At 32.6% G+C, this 17,474-nt stretch overlaps 2 protein-coding genes across 3 annotated transcripts; one reads left to right on the forward strand and one right to left on the reverse strand.

The window, feature by feature from the left end:
- Positions 1-10,118: 10,118 nt before the first annotated feature.
- Positions 10,119-13,010, forward strand: LOC131599427 (mitogen-activated protein kinase kinase 2-like). The gene is made up of 8 exons (XM_058871779.1): positions 10,119-10,347; positions 10,432-10,516; positions 11,252-11,386; positions 11,476-11,700; positions 11,821-12,003; positions 12,294-12,523; positions 12,608-12,653; positions 12,730-13,010. Exons 1-8 carry the CDS (start codon positions 10,271-10,273, stop codon positions 12,817-12,819), a joined length of 1,071 nt encoding a protein of 356 aa, XP_058727762.1. The 5' UTR covers positions 10,119-10,270; the 3' UTR covers positions 12,820-13,010.
- A 183-nt stretch (positions 13,011-13,193) lies between these two features.
- LOC131599428 (protein phosphatase 2C 77-like) lies at positions 13,194-16,511 on the reverse strand. Of its 2 annotated transcripts, none has more exons than XM_058871780.1 (5): positions 16,034-16,511; positions 14,981-15,917; positions 14,392-14,754; positions 14,196-14,301; positions 13,194-13,734 (listed from the first exon to the last, which is right to left on the reverse strand). In XM_058871780.1, the coding sequence occupies exons 2-5, from the start codon at positions 15,779-15,781 to the stop codon at positions 13,400-13,402; spliced, it is 1,605 nt and encodes a 534-aa protein (XP_058727763.1). In that variant the 5' UTR covers positions 15,782-15,917; positions 16,034-16,511; the 3' UTR covers positions 13,194-13,399. The 2 variants fall into 2 exon arrangements, with proteins under 2 accessions (XP_058727763.1, XP_058727764.1); XM_058871781.1 differs by having other exon boundaries at positions 14,981-15,922; positions 16,034-16,510.
- Positions 16,512-17,474: the final 963 nt, after the last annotated feature.

Here is a 17,474-nt window from a genome sequence, read left to right on the forward strand (position 1 = left end):
GACACAAATTAGCGCTACCCTATTTTGTATTATGAATTGAATTTCATAGATGAAAATTCTAATTTGGGTAACCACATAGCAAAGAGTTATATTTTACAATATAATAAAGTCTTTGTGAACATTAAATGTTGTTTTTCCCACTAAAATATCTTTTTATTTGTACGACATACACTTGCATTTCTAACATTCAAATATCAAAGCAATTATCGAGTGAAAGTCTGGGATGCTTCAAATATAACTTGTAATTTTTTCTGTGTTCAAAAAGTATTGTTTATTATGTGTTGTCTCTCTTGCACTAATTAAAATATAAAAAAAATTATTAATATATTAAAAAATAGTCAGTCAAAAAAATAGGCCGACAAAGTTACCGCCGGTCAACCAACCCACCTTAGTGAAACGGATTATATTTTTAAACTCAATTTTATTTAACAGATTTCAATTTTATTTAACAGATTTGTTCGTCTTATCTTATTTTGATTGATTTAAAGCGGGAGAACAATTTGTTTTTTTATTCCTCCATACAACCTAATAACTGTGAGTAAAACTTTAGCTGTTACATTATTATTATTATTATTATTATTATTATTATTATTATTATTATTATTATTATTATTATTATTATTATTATTATTATTATTATTTGATTTGTACATGAAATTATTATGTTTGGCAATTCCATTACGTGGAAACAAAAGGCAAGAGCCTCTTAGGTGAGAGGGTAACAAGTTTGAAAAGTCAATACAAGTCTTGTTGATTTTCACACATGAATATTTTTTCTCCAATAGTCAAGGTTGACTCTCCATACCAATCTATAACAAATTAAATTCAAATCTTAGTTCCATGCTCCTATAAACTATAATAAATACTACTCATTTTTAATATAGTTAGTCACATGAACAGGACGAATTCACACATTGTAAAATACTAAAATAGGGCAGCTGACCCACTCATTAAAAAATATTACTAATATTTCCAAACCTTTTTTAATGTATTGCCCCCACTTCAAATCTTTCCTTATTCCCACAAGCTAACTAGTATTTTACAAATTAATATTATATATATTTGTTGAAGTATTACTAATGCATATATATATATATATATATATATATATATATATATATATATATATATATATATATATATATATATATATATATATATATATATATAATTAATTAAAATTTTTTTATTTTATTTTGAAGGAATCGACAAATAGAATAGCGTCTCAAATGAAAAATAAGGGGGTTTTTAGATACATAAAATGGAATAAAATATAAAAATAAATTTTTCATACATTTCACTTATAATATAAATAAATAAATAATTAGTTTGTCACTCCATTTCGATGTTAAATTTAGAATTTTGTTTTATTTTATTTTTAAAAAAATTGATTCTCTCTCATTCCTTTCTTATGTTTTATAAATATATCATCTTAACCTGCAATACATAGTGCTTTATTGACAATGAAAAATTAATTAATAATGAAAAATTAATTAATGTAACTTGATTTAATCTATAAGAATTTCTTCTATAAATTTATGAGATTTGACAACATGCAATAAATAGTGCTTTATTGACAATGAGAAGTTGATTAATTTGGCTTCATTTAATCTATACAAAAAATTTCTCAATTTATAAGATTTGACAATCAACTTGAAAATCATATCATGAATGACCATTCATTTAACAAATTTTTAATTTAGATGAGATTACTAATATTTCAAAATTGTTGGTAGAAGTAGGAAAATAAAGAGTTTATTTAATTTTGTATTTTTCTTTAAAATTCTTGTAGTAGTCGGGTTTTTGGTTTTGCTCCTATCTTGTACTCCTCTTTGATGAGTAGTTGGTGAATTTGTTTTTATGTTCGATTGGGCTTGGCCTAATCAAGAACACACATTGTTAAATTATATTTTTTAGATGTTAGGATTTCATCAATGGAGAATGCTCATTGTGTTCATCACGCATCTTCTTTTAAAACACGAACTAAACACAATTGATCTGTTCGAAAATATATCTTCGAATACTAGAGACATTTGTGAAATTTTACGGTAGTGTAAAAAATCATATAAGGGTGGAATGAGCATCACCGTCATCTATTTTCATCTCATGCCATATTGTACAACTTTAAAAAAATTTCCATCAATTTTCATTTGATACCATAAATTCTGCAACTTTAAAAAAATTCTTAATTTTAATAATGTCATTACTTTATCATTTATATCTTCATGTTGAATATAAATATTTATAATAAACGAACCTAACTCCATTAATTAAAATTTCAGGATCTGACTCTATTAGTATGTTTTATAGTTTCAGTTTTGTCTGATCTTCCACATCAAAAAAGTCGAGTGATGTTGCAAAAATATTATTGAGGTGTAGTCATAAATTCTGTTATGCAGTTTGAGCTAGAAAAAATTGATGGAAGAATAGTCTCTTACTTGTGAAAAATTCAAGTAAAAGATATGTCGATACAATCATAATTATACAAGGTGTTCGTTATAGTGGTTAGCACATGGGTATTGGTTGACATTGGTGCAAAGTGTATCGTGAGATTATGACATTAGTTAAAGAGCTTCCTGTCAACATGGAAGTTGTGCCATAAATTTTCAACCTGATTTTTGATATGTGGAAATTTTTTGAAGCGGTTTGGCTTTCAAGTGAAGTATACTCTTTCTCCAATGAAGTATAATAGTTTTGGAATTATGATTGTCCGTAAACACAATTTGAAACTTCTTGAATTAGTGTAGCTTTAAGTGAATATACTCTTATGGTGGAGTAAAATTGTTCTTTTGAACTACGATTATCAGTGAAGACGGTGGAAGCTAATGAATTATTTTTAATCAATGTGGAGATTGTTGGTGTAGATTGAAAATATACATCTTGAAAAAATCTCACATCACTTAGTTTGGTAAAGGAATAAAGTCCAATACTATATATATAATAGATTCAATTTCTTCTTTACAAAATGCACCACTCAAAAATACTTTAAGCTTGTATTTGCTTTTTTTTTCTCTTACACTCTTATGTTAGAGTATAGTGACATGCAGGGCCGGTCTCGACGTTTTAGAGGTCCAGAAAAAATAAATAAATGGACCCCTAAATTAAAATAAAATTATAAAGATTACAATAAATAACCATCGAAAATAAATTTTGATTTAAAATTTTACTATAAATTTAATTAATTATATACAATTCATTTCATAATTAAAATTTGAGAGATGCTAATTGTCACAAAAATTTGAAGGAAAAAAAAGGTTTTGTCTCACTAAGACTTTTGTTTTCAAATGATTGTAGTAATTTATTAGACAAACAGAATAAATTGATATTAATCTGTAAAAAATAATAATTGAAAAAATGGGAAGCCACAAGGACTCGAACCCGCGAAAAATACCCTTTCTAGGCAAAGCCCAAACCTCAGAGCCACATGAACCAAGTTATATAATAATTTCGCTAACAAATATCTATATTATTATTTCAGTATTATAATTTCTTACATACACCTCCCAAAATTAAGGCCCCTATTTATTTGAGGCCCTGGGTCGTGGGCCTGCTTGCCCTGATCCAGGGCGGGCCCTGGTGACATGTAGTTAAATAGTTATTTTAAGAGAGTGTGTGTACTGGAAGTCGCAGAGATGGTTGAAAGTAGATTATGTGTTGTAAAAAATTCACCTTTTTAATCCTCTGGTTGTCATTTGACAAAGATGGTGGTTGTTTCGCTTGTTTTGGAGATTTTACGCTCTCTTGTGAGTAATTGTGTTCCTTATTTTCTCTATGTCGGTGTTTCACAAAAAATGTCTTAGGTGAGAATAAGGGGTTTCTTGGATTTTCTAAAATGATCTTTTTTTTAAAAAAAACTACCTTATTTTATCTATGTAGGTGACATGGTGCCTAGAGTTTGCTATAATCGTGATGTGTTGTCTTGTCCTGCACATCGCATTTTTTCCTAGAAGTTGCCAAAAACATTATCTTCATGGAATCCACCAATTCTACCCTTCTTCTTATTTTCTTCAAATCTTTGTGTCCATGTCTTGTCCCTTTTTCATCATTGGAACTTTCTATAATGAAAACACAACATAATTTCTCCAAGTTTTTTTATTCTTCAAAATCTTTATTTAAATCTATAAAAACACAATTGATTTAAAGTAAAAGCACTCAAAGGTTCCATCATCTCATATAAATTGTAATCATCCTCTTTCTCCATGATACCCTTTTTGAGATCTCACAAAGTGTTTCGTACACGGGACGATTGAGAGGCATAACAAAGAAAAACATATCTTTGAAGTTTTTCAAGGAAAATTCATCATACTCAAAAATATTTTTGGTCCAGTTTTAGAGAAAACAACCCTTGAGTTTGGCCAATGTCGAAACACTTCCTTAAAACATGGAATAAACAGAAGAACAGTGTGTAGCGGGAAAAATCTGAGATCGAAGCCATAGGATTGACTCGACTCAATATTTCAGTGAAAGTCGCCACCGCGCTTTATTGTTTCCAAAGGAAAAGGGAAAAGAACGAAGAAAACCCAAAGTTTGTTTTTAAAACAAAAAAGAAGAGATCTTAGGTACGAGTGTTGTTTATACAAGGGGAAGGTTTTAAGCACCCCTCATATCTGTGGTACTCCACAGGAACCTTTTTGAAAATCTGTGTCGTGTGTGCTAAAAAACGGTTTGTTTTATTTTTAAAATAAGCTCGGCAAGACATTAAGTCTTGTGCCTACATATCTCCTCGGTGCAATGGAGAAGTCAGAGCTAATGTAGTTCCGCTTAAAGGGAAAACATTTTAAAAACGAAGAAACACTTTATCGTCGTCGGAGAGAAATACTCAGCCATTGATCTTGAGCATGAGAACAAATGAGTTCTTTGCATCGCAAATGAAAGAAGGGCTCCAACTCGGATAAAATCAACGAGTATGCCACTAGCTCTCTCACGCGGAAAAGATCTCATTATATCAATCAATTTCAAAATCGTGGGGTATCGCCACTCGTTTCAACGATTAGTCGTGTCTAAACTTTTGAAGAAAAGGCCACTAAGGGCAAAGATATTTTTAAAGAAAAGGTTTTTTAAAAAGGTTTTACAAACATAATAAGGTTTTTGAAAAAGGAAGAAGATTTTGAAAATTAAAGAATGGGAGGAGATGAAGAGGCTATCCTATTGCGTAAAATAAAAGCTAAGGAAAGAAACGGTCTAACCGAAGAAGAAGCCAACACTTGACATTATGAGTCAAGGTAGATTTCCCATCCTTTGGACTTCTCAATACCAAACCAACACATTACCACTTGGGGATCCAGATGAACTTATTATCTTAGCACCACTTCCAATTAAGCACATTAAAATTGTGACGAAAATCGGGCAGAGTAACGACTGTTTTCGGGTAAAATCCTTAAATCAGTGCCTTGGAATTAACCATCAAGGACTTTCAAGGAAATACCTGCATACACAAACAGACAACAATCTAATGCCAGACAGACAGAATAACAGCAGAGTAATAACGGAATAAGAGTCCAGAGGCACTAAGTCCATAAGTCCAAATCTCCAAAATGCTCGGGATAGTAACCAATAGTCCGAAAGAGAGCCTTAAGTGTTTTTTAGATTTTTGTTATTTATTAGTGTTTTAGCATAAAAGTAAATTATGGTCCAAGTGGACAAAAAGAAAATAGCGGAAACATAAACATAGTGTCCAAATGGACAAAGAGAAAATAGCGGAATATAAACGTCCAAATGGACAAAGAGAAAATAGCGGAATGTAAATATGATGAAATGATAAAGCAAAATATAAAGAGCAATATAATAAATTGCGGAAATTAAAGTCAATTGTTAGATGTTAAAGATAACCATCTTGAAACTTGTCAAGTATGTTATCAAAGTTAGTAATGAAGATCGATGGTGAGTGAAGGATGTTCTCAGATTTAAATTCAATGGAAATTTATCAGAAACTTGATAAAATCATAGCGACTACACGATAAACCTCCATAAGTCTTAAATCAACCGCATACAATTCTCTTCCATATTTGATCTTTTTTTGATTCGGGACACGAAATATTGCGCTATGTTAAGCAGATCGCCAAGTGATTTATATAGAAATCACCCTACAACGAGGCCGGTCAAAACTTTGTGTGCTAATGCATGCGAGAGAAGTGATATGTAGATCACTCTCCGAAAGCAATACCGCAGGAAAAGAAAATAGGTAACGATCTAGTCTTTACCAAGAATCCATAAGAATTCTCAAGGTGTTAAGACTTTCATCGATCAAAAGAAAAAAGGAGAAGAAGAACAATAAAATCATAAAAGATAATTAACTCACACTATCATTAATATCATTCATCTAATATTATGGATTTGGTCATTTCAAACCTATCAACATCCTAGATCCAATGATATTAATGAAATGGAGGAAGAAGAATAAAATCATAAAAGATAATCAACTCACACTATCATTAATATCATTCATCTACTATTATGGATTTGGTCATTTCAAACCTATCAACATCCTAGATCCAATGATATTAATGAAGTGGAGGAAGAAGGAAGCCAAAACAAGCATAAAAAGGCAAAAAAAAAGAATTCTGCCTCACTGGAAATCGATTTAACTCTGTAGGAAATCGATTTCCTGAGTGCAGAGTTCAATTCTGGCGCAAAAAAACAGAGTGGAAATCGATTTCCCCCTGTAGGAAACCGATTTCCTGCTCACAGTTTTCAAAAAAACAGCATTATGAATTATAAAACTTGAGTTAGGCAAACATACAAACACCTTATGATCACATATCTATTGGAGCACGAATTTTCCATCAAATCACCATCAAATAGGACCAATATAGCATCAAAGATGCATTGAACACAAGCAACAAAGATCTACATCTTAGTATTTAGGAATTTACCAATTCTTGAGACAAATGTTGAAGTAGCTTCAAGAACAAGCACAAAGTGTGTAGATCTTTCACAATTGGAGATGAACAACCAAAGAAAAGAGAGAAATGTAGGAGGTTTAGTTCAAAACTAGTAAGATTCAATGTGAATCTCACTAATTCTATGGAAAATGAACTTTGGGTGAGGGTTTTGGAAAGGGTGAGAAATGATTTGCAAGCAATTTTTTGGCTCTCCAAGTTTGAGAAATGAGAGAGTAGAGACCTATATTTATAGGCTGAGAGCAAGAGTAGTGGCAATTTGGTCATTTGCTCTTGGTTAATTAACTTGTGTTTAATTGGTACTTAAATGGCATTTAAATGGTAAAAATGGTAAAATGAGGTTTAAGTGGGTTTAATGAAGGGGTTAATTTTGGTGAGGTGGAAAATTAGCAAAATGATCAAATAAAAAGGTGCCAAAATGATGTCAAGCTTCCCTCTTTATATTTTTTTTGAATTTTGCGCACAGGAAATCGATTTCCCATAAGGGTAAATCGATTTCCACCTTCAATTTTCCAAAAAAATTTTCTTGCACTGTTTTGATTTTTGCCCGATCTTTTACCTGTAAAATATAAACAAAAGAGGCAACACACATATTTTTTTTATTTTGGTTAGTATGAACAAATAAAAAGCTAAAAGTGCTTGATGATTCCCCTCAGAGACAATCACAGTATCAAGAATAGAGCTTCACAATGGTGCTCTTGATTAATGATTAAAATGCAAGCAATGTATGATCTTAGGGTCAAAAATTGGGGTATGACACAATGTCAATATAGGACGACTCTTTTTGTATTCACACTAGTTAAGAAAAGCTTTTACATACATGAGGAGGTCACACACTCATAACAACTACAAATTTTCATCTACTCTAGAGAGTTCCATGTCAGTCATAGGATGGTCCCACATTCCTACATACCCACTCCAACTTGTCCTTGGTGTAAAATAAGGACGGCGTCCCAAAATTTTCTTATCCGCCCATAGATAGTCTTCAACATAATCATGAAGTTCACATTTGAAGACGATGTTTTTCTCCATTTCCTTTTCACAGTTCAAAGAAAAAATGAGAAACATGTGTCATACACATAGCATATTCCTCTTACAACAATGTTATCTCTACAACACTATGTTGACACTTGAAATGAAGCTCTAGAAACCTAATGAACAACTGCATTTTAGGGTCATCCATGACGTTTTCAACAATGATGGGATTGAATTAGTTGACATTTTTGAAGCTAAATTCCACCCTAACATGATTCATTAGCAGACCAAGGGATCCATCCAATGCCTCATATTGCGCCTCGAAATAGTCCAGCTTAGCGGGCTTACGTGTGTTGCCTTACTTCTTATGTGTGTGGTACACTTTGAGGTCATTGTAATAAAAAGAATCATCAAGAAATGTCATTTAATGCGCAAGTTTCCCATGATAACTACTCTCCCTTAACAAGGAGCCTCCGCTCCACTAATGAGATTCACCACGGTTTAGAGCTCTCGACCGGCCTCAAATACTCTTATGACAACAATCCACACTTCATGACTAACAACAAAGGCTTAGGGGAAGAGTTTGGGATAAGTTAAGCCAAGTAATAACACAAGCCTAGGTCAAACTAGGATTTTTTAAAATATAAAATGTTTATGCTTTTTTATAATTCTATTTAGTTAAAAAACGACTAGGCCAAAAACCGTAAAAGACCTTTAAAATATGTTATACCGATTTATTTAAATACTATAAATAATTTTATTAATACTATTATATTGTATATTGTACTTTAAAATAAACTAAAAAAATAAAACTTAGTTATCTTGAATAAGTTATGAAAATAGGCTAGAAACACTTATGAACAATGTCATGAGTTATTTTCATAAGTTCTCCCAAACAAATAGTCTTATAAAATTTATGGCAGTGGTATAATTTAGAGAGATCTTGGGGCCGGGGGCGAACGACACACGCTTAGTATTTGTGCTTCTCGGATCTCTTTTTCATTAGTTCGAACGCCCCTCTTTCGATTCGAGTGCCACTTGTCAAGATGTATCACCTGAACCTTTGCTTTCTCCATCCATAATGCGCAATCGTGCGTAGAGTGTATACCGAGTCAACATACATTACATAGAAAGTTGTGGGACTTAACTACACCTTCTCGATTTCAGGGAATCGGCCACTATTCATGTGGTGGTTGTTATATCCTAGGGAGACTCGATTCAGACTCTTGGGCTATAAATACATCAGTATCATAATATTATGGGGATATCTAATAACACATAGAAATATACAAATAGAATAGTTTCTCACCTCACATGAGATAACTCTCAATACCATAACAATCCTAAAACCTCTAACAGCCCATATTCAATAGAGATTGTCCAACATTTGTACTTTTAGCGAGTACACTTATGATACTAGATAAGCTTATATAGGTCAATGCAAACAAAATTTTAATCTCATTGATATTTTAATTTTTTAGTCTATTTAAACATTAGTTGAATTTCTTATTTATATATGTTCAAACGAAATAGGTTTTTAAGTATAACAGACCAATCAAACCTTCAAAAAGGTTAAACTCAAACTTAAAAATACGTCTATGACAAGTTATATGTTAGATTTAGGTTTTAACTTTTTTGTAAGGAAGACTTAGAATTAACAAACCTAACTTGACTTAGGTTATTTTTTCCTCTACATAAGAAACACTAATTTAAAGGGCCAACGACCCAAAAGACCAACCCACTTCATAAAGGCTCAATCTTTTCAAAGTGCTTATTGCCTTACCGCACATGCAGATCTCCTCACACAACACTGCATTGGAGCACACCTCCCCTTCGCTCTGAGCCATATGAGCTCATTCACACCGGACAATTCATAGATAGTTACAACGGACTCTCAAATATAAATGTGACCTCGAGTCAGGCTTAACTACGATCCAACTCAAACTTACTATTCAACTCAAACTTATAAAGTTTCACCTCAATCTTCTTTAGTGATTTTCATCATTGAACCAGACATTTTGTGCATGAGTTTTTTATATATATTTCCATGAGACAAATGAAAATATTTATATTGTACATTTGCATTGCACGTGGAAACACAAGGATAAAGGCAAGGGTGTACTAGTAGTTGGTAAGAACCTATTTGAAAAGTCAATACTAAGTCTTGTTCGTCTTCAAACTTGTTCCTTTTTCTCCAATAGTCAAGGTTGACTCTTCATACCAATCTATTACAAATATATTTTACTTCCACTAACCTTTAAACTACAATAAACAAAACCATTCATTTATTCAAACATAAAATAGTCTAAATAATCTATACATACTATTGTTAGTCCCATAAACATTTTCTCTATAACCTTCTACCTCTCACATTAGAGCATAGAATCCAAACAATCATGAAGAAAGGATGCTTAGATCCAAATCTCAAACTCACTGTTCCTGCATCCAATCAAGCTTCTTTTGCAAAATTCTTGTGAGTGATCTTTCACTATAATCAATTATTTTAATGAGCTTAATAATTGCTTTTGTTTTGTGCTAATTGGAGTTGATTTTGTAGGACTCAAAGTGGCACTTTTAAAGATGGAAACTTACTTGTTAATAAGGATGGAGTTAGAATTGTCTCTCAGAGTGAAGTTGAAACTGTAACATATTTCTCTCTCATTTGTTTCTTGCCTTCTTTGAGAATAAGGGGTTTCTTGGATTTTCTGAAATTAACTTTTTTTAAGGTTTCCAAACTAGAATAAAGTACTGTTTGTTTGTTGTATAAAAAATGATTTTTTGTAAAAGGGTTATTTGGGGTTTCTTCCTTATAGTAAAAGACAAAAGTGTTGAGTAGTATTATATTTGGACACCAATCATTTTCATGAGCTAATATATAAATAGATCTAATTGGATTTTTTTTTCTTTTCATTTTTGAGTGTTTGGGAGCTCTGCATAATGTTTTAATCAGAATTTCTCATATGAGTGACTGCATTTGAATTTACATAACTTAGTTTAAAGATTTCCATGCAAAATTTCATTCTTATATAGTTATAATCAGTTGTAGCACGCGACCATGGTCGTTTATTGGTACAATGAAGTTGTGGAGGTTTGAGTCTAGGGCCAGGGCCGTCTTTGAGAGTGTGCAAAGCAGGTTTTACCGCACAGGGTCCAAAATTTGTGGTTAAATAGGGCCTTTAACTGTTTTAATGAATCGAGTCTTACTTACACAAGGTCTCCAAACACTTAAAATGACTCTGTCTAGGACTACATGTATTATTAGCACTGATACTTCAAATTGAAGGTGTGTCTGGTGTTCGTGTCTTTGGTCTGAGATCAAATTGCATGCTGAATTTTGATGATTTTGCATTTGAATTTGGTGTTTGTGTTAATTTTAGCAACCACCAATAAAGCCAATAGACAATCAGATAACTTTGGCAGAGATTGATACAATCAAAGTGATTGGAAAGGGAAATGGAGGGATAGTCCAATTGGTTCAACACAAATGGACTAATCAGTTTTTTGCATTAAAGGTATATCTATACTTGCAGCTTTCTTCATATATAACTTGTTTTGATTCACTTTATTCGTTTGTTACTTACAAAGTATTCTTTGGAATCAGCAAATTCAAATGAATCTTGAGGGTTCTACATGCAGACAAATAGCACAAGAGCTAAAAATCAATCAATCAGCGCAATGTCCTTACGTTGTTGTTTGTTACCAATCGATCTACGATAATGGCACGATATCAATCATCTTAGAGTACATGGATGGAGGCTCCTTAGAGGATCTGTTAAACAAAGTTATAACGATTCCAGAACCGTTTCTTGCCGCCATTTGTAAGCAGGTAAGGAAGTGGGACAATTTCAATGTTCGGTTTCGTGTACTTCGGCCTTAGACCTATACCTTGATTTTCCACGTGCCTAACTAGACTTCATTGCATTCGTGTTTTGGTTTTACTATGTAGGTGCTAAAGGGTTTGATGTATCTTCACCATGAGAAACACATTATTCATAGGGACTTGAAACCTTCTAATATACTTATAAATCATAGAGGGGAAGTAAAGATTACCGATTTCGGTGTCAGTATAATCATGGAAACTACTTCTGGTCAAGCAAATACTTTCATCGGTACATACAACTATATGTCTGTGAGTAAATTTATCGTTTTTCATCTTACCATCTATGGTCTTGTTTGGATAAATAACTTACATAAGCGTTTATTATATTTATTATAAGTGCTTATGCATTGCTATTTCAATAACAGAAGATAAAATAAATTCAAAATGTTTTCTTAAGTTATAAGTTTTTTCTATAAACTCTATCAAAAAGTCTTACAGGAGTATATAGTAGTAGATATGCTTAAATAAGTCAACCCAAACAGGTCCTATATATGATACCGTTTCCCTGAATATGATTTTTGTCGATCATGCTTTTACAGCCGGAAAGAATCGATGGAAGCCAACAAGGTTACAATTACAAAAGTGATATATGGAGCTTGGGATTGATGTTGCTTAAGTGTGCAACGGGGAGATTTCCATATACACCACCAGATAATAGCGAGGGATGGGAAAATTTGTTTCAGCTTATCGAAGCCATTGTCGAAAATCCTTCACCAAGTGCTCCTTCTGATGAATGTTCACCCGAATTTTGCTCGTTTATCTCAGCATGGTAAGAAATTAACTATACTTTTAGTATCTAAATTATGTTGATATAATGAGGCTTCTGATCCTATGTCAATCTTTTCTGTGTCAGTTTACAGAAAAATCCAAGGGACAGACCATCGGCTCGAAACCTATTGGTATGCATACATCTTACTAAATTAGTAAATAGTAATTCTTACAGTGTACTGATTTATTTTTCGATCTAAATTTCAGAGGCATCCTTTTGTGAACATGTATGACGACTTACATGTGGATCTTTCGGACTATTTCTCCAATGCAGGGTCTACACTTGCAAACATATAAAACATTTTTTGTTCCGATTTTGGACTTAAAAGTAAAAAGTTAATCTAATTTAAATTTTGTTCACTATATGAACACAATGAGTTAGTCTTTTACGTGAAGCCGGAGTATCGTCTGTACTGAGGCAGTGGTTTGTAACTGTAAACTATAAACGAAATAGATGTTTGTGTTTTTGGTGCTCAAAAATTATATGAATGAATTCTAATTTTCTATTCGAAAGATCCTTTGTATTTGAATTCTTTTACTATGTTGCTTGAGATTGAAATTTTCATCATAAGGCAATCCATTTAGACATTACTTAAACTACAAGTAATTGTAGTATGTGCAAATTTGCAACCTTCAATTCAACTATTAAATTTTGAAATACAATAATACAAATTTAAAAAATGAAAATTACATGCATTTATACATTTTCCTTGCTTAAAATTTAAAACTATAGCTAACATAAAAACTTTACATCATTAAAAATATAGTAAAAAAATAACCCTTATGAAAAAACTAAAGGGCTAAATAAATTTGCCACCATACTTGTAAAAAAAAATATTAATATAGCTATAAATATTTTAATTGAGGAGCATCTATTTTATGCTTTTCTCTTGATATTTCTTTGAGGTTTCAAGTCTATAACAATAACTGAGATGTTATCTTTGCTTCCTCTTTGAAGAGCAAGTTTTGATAGATACTCTGCTGCATACTGAGCTGCAGGATTAACTCCGTCGCTTTGTCCGGTTGAGACATTGGTTCCGTTCTTCTTATGCCAAATAAGGATTCGCTTTCGAGCAATCTCGCAGGCTTCTTCATTTGTCATTACATCCCATAAACCATCACTCGCTAGAATAAGACATTCGTCGTTTTTTTCTCGGAGGGCAATTGTGACTTCTGGATCTGGTATTATCCATGGTTTCAAGTATTTGTCACCTGGTGATGAACAAGAAGCTAAATTATACTTCAATAAAGATGACTTGTTAGTAGAAGCCTATGAAGCACGGACACCAGAAATTCGACACCGATACTGACACGTGACACTGGTAATAACTTGAAAAAATGAATAAATTAAACTAAATTGAATAATCACAAGTATCGGTATCGGTTTCAGACACAAACACTGATAAGACACACAGACACGTCTTTTTCTAGAGGTGTCAGTATTAGATATTGAAGCTAAATATGAATGATAAGCAATAAGAAAAAGCACTCAGCATCCTTCCAAATCTATGGAAGTAATCAAGGGACAAATTTACAGATTCATTGCATTATACATAGATTTTCTGGAAAACTTTTGGATGTGTTTCTAAATATAATGATTCAGAATTTATAATAAACTTTGTAACTGTATGAATGTGTACTGATAATTCAGAAACAATGCAATAAACACATACCAATTGACCTTGACACTGCCAAAACACCGAGAACTCGGTATCCATTCCATTGTATGATCTTTCCTCCGGCGGCTTCTATCCTTTCCCATTCACCCTCTCTATTAGGCTGCAAACAGGAAACAAAGTTTCTTGAATCAGATCACTTAAGCTTCTAAATCCAGCACACAAACTGTGAAACAAAGAACAAATTCCTTACTTTATGGTCAGTAGACAATGGCAGTGCTTCTTTTCCTCGACACAAGACCGCTCGTGAATCCCCACAATTCGCGACTATTATGTGGGTTCGAGTCAAAATTGCAACCAGTGCAGTGGATCCAACAGTCTCGGGAGCAAGAGTTTCTTCGGTAGTTGACTCAGATCCATCATTACCGCTTTTTTCACGATTAGCTTCATCAATTCCTACAATCTTATCGTCTACTTTTTGAAAGCAATTGGTGAGTACTTTCTTCCATCGGTCCTGCCGATTGTCTTTTTCATTATTTTCGGATAAACTGGATTCCGCAGCTTCTATCTCCTCAACCAAAACCGAATGAAGATGTTTCTGGCAGTAATTGGCAACCTATGAAGCCATCACAATATCGGTAAATGCAATTAATCAACTTCAACTATACACACAAATTGTATACTCGATCCGTTCCATTTTAGTCGTTGTTTCAAGAGATAAGGATATTATTAACAAAACAATAGTTAATGTTGCATTGAACTTTGAAAACGATAAGTAAATAGGAATAAAAAATTTCTACAAAGTGACAATTAAAAAATAACGGAAGGATTTTAAGTTATACCTGACTTCCTCCATGTCCGTCATAGACACCAAAAAAGTGTGCCAGTAAGTGTTTTGTGTTTTCATTCACTTGGTCCTCCATTAGCAACATAGAAGGTACTTGAAAAAGTTGAGGCTTAATAACAATAGCATCTTCCATCTCTTGTCTCATTCCAATAACTGATGAGAAACCATAAAGAGGAGTTTCTCCCAATTCCAAACCATTATCACAGCTTGTTGTGCTTGTTTGCTTCTCTAGCGTCTCATGAACAGCAGCAATCGGCTTTGAATCAGGACCATCTGATTTACTTCCACCTTCACTCTCGCAGTTTGTCACAACAGAAGCCAGGTTCTTCGTCGTCTCGTTCAAACTAGACATATCATTGATATCATCATCAACCATGATAGTATTCGGTGTGTTCATTTCAGGCAAATTAGTCCTCAAAATTGCAGACTGAGAGGATGGATTATGTACACGCTGAAAATCGTTATGTATTTTGAACTCATCTTCATAGCTTCCGCTAGTGTCACTTTCATGAACCATTTCAGAGACCACTTCAGCTCCAACTTGATTCTCCTTAACCTCCAAAGACACTGATATTTGGTTTTGTTGTGGACTAATATACATGTCGACGTCCTCTTCACTTCCAACAGAAAACGATTGACAATCCTCGACGGAAGCAGGATTTAATATCAATACAGTTGCAGTATTTGCCATAAGCTTTAAACTAGATATTTCCATTTGTGTTGTCACTGCTGACTCTTTTGATATTAAATTCCCAAGTGGAAATGGCACCGAAACCGTCGAAGTTATTTCCTCCATAAGTTTTCTTTTCTGTCTACCACTATCCTTATCCTTAAGAATCCTATAATTGTTCACCCTCCTTAAGACTCTTCTATAGAAAGAATTTCAATTTCTATATAAACACCAACAATCTCTTGCAAGTTGCAAGTTGAAACTACACTGTCAAATAATCAATTATAGGTATCAAAATCAAAAGTTTATATTGAGAAAAAGCCAAGTTAAATAAATGCTAGAATAGCCTTATAGAGTCAAGATGCTTTAATAACATACCATTTTTAGGACTATGTACTTAAAATAAAATCCAATGAGTCAATAGGACAAACAGTTAGTGTGCAAAAATCTTCTATTTCAACCTCAGAATCAACCCTTTGATTCCTGTCACACAGAAAACAATAGATCATTCAAGAAACCACAGCCAAAAAAATTGATGAGGTCGGTGCCAATCTTGTCTCACTCTAACAAACAAGGAGACAATGAATAATGGGGTCATTAAAAATGACAAAAATAAAAACACTAACTACAAGAAATAGTACAAATCAAAAGTTGGTTTCCCTTAAAGTTAGGGAACCAAAATCAACCAGTGGAATTTTCATTGTGATGCTTTCATTTGTCAACTTCACAATATGGCTCATATTATTGGTCATGCTAGCTCCCACCTACTTTTTGATTGTGAAATATTCAAATTTTTCGATCTATAAAACACTAACACAGACACCAGACACAATATACAACTGAAACGTCAGAAAAAAATAAATAATTAAATGTAACCATCTGAGTTGACGTTATGTCATACACCAGACACGTTTTCACTCGAAAAACTTAAAAAGTCTTGTACGAAATATTTCCTTCACCAACAAAAGGAAAAAAAATAGATATTTTACAATTTTTTCCTTGGTATAATGATCTAAGAATTTGGTTGGTTGGTTAGGTTGGATTAGGTTACATCATTCAACAACAAATATCTAAAAGGAACCTTTTTCTTTAATATAATACACCAATACCATTCCAAGATTTTAAACGTGAAAGTGATTGTATTTAATTTCAATCTTTCACACATTGTTTGTGGGCCTTGATATGTTTCACAATCATGTTCATTTCTACAAAAAATCAATACTATAATAATAATAATCAAGAACAAGTTTCAACCGTATAATATTTCATTTTTCTTAACAACCAAAATTGTAGAGGACCAATAGAAGAAGTATACGTAACAAAGATGAAACCGAAAGCATGGGCGTGAAAATCAAGGAAAGATCCTCAAAGGGGCATGAGGGAGATGCATGGATGCAACAAAACAAGAGCTAATGTTTTTGAATCATATAATAATAATAGAAGATGCATTTAACCTAGGAGGAACATGACCATTGTTTTGTTTTGTTGGTTGCCAAATGTATCCTTATGTTGGAAGTTGGAGATTAATCATTAGAGATAGTTAGATCTATTTAAGAGGATGAATTCTTCAACAAGTATTGTTCACATTTTTTAGGGGCCATTTTGACAAATAATATCTGGAATGAGAACAAAATAAATATGTGCTTGGTCTTCTTAAATATCTAAAATTTTGTTTTTAATTCTTCAAAATAGTTTTTTTTAATAGAATGATCCTCTTAAAAATTTTCATCCACACTTTTGTTTCTTAATATTAAAATTGTCGTTAAATCGTCGCTAAAACCATCGATAATTCTATCATTAAATTGTAGAAACCTTCGCT

Source organism: Vicia villosa, linkage group LG4 (genome assembly GCF_029867415.1).
Source record: "Vicia villosa cultivar HV-30 ecotype Madison, WI linkage group LG4, Vvil1.0, whole genome shotgun sequence".
In the NCBI taxonomy this organism is placed as follows: Eukaryota; Viridiplantae; Streptophyta; class Magnoliopsida; order Fabales; family Fabaceae; genus Vicia; species Vicia villosa.

Excerpts from the sequence above, each read along its gene's own strand:
- LOC131599427 (XM_058871779.1), top strand. The coding sequence starts at position 10,271 with ATGAAGAAAGGATGCTTAGATCCAAATCTCAAACTCACTGTTCCTGCA. Across the intron at positions 12,004-12,293 it reads GTACATACAACTATATGTCT|CCGGAAAGAATCGATGGAAG; the intron begins GTGAGTAAATTT and ends ATGCTTTTACAG. Across the intron at positions 12,654-12,729 it reads CATCGGCTCGAAACCTATTG|AGGCATCCTTTTGTGAACAT; the intron begins GTATGCATACAT and ends TCTAAATTTCAG.
- LOC131599428 (XM_058871780.1), bottom strand. The coding sequence starts at position 15,781 with ATGGAGGAAATAACTTCGACGGTTTCGGTGCCATTTCCACTTGGGAAT. Across the intron at positions 14,302-14,391 it reads CATTGTCTACTGACCATAAA|CCTAATAGAGAGGGTGAATG; the intron begins GTAAGGAATTTG and ends TCCTGTTTGCAG. Across the intron at positions 13,735-14,195 it reads GGCAGTGTCAAGGTCAATTG|GTGACAAATACTTGAAACCA; the intron begins GTATGTGTTTAT and ends GTTCATCACCAG.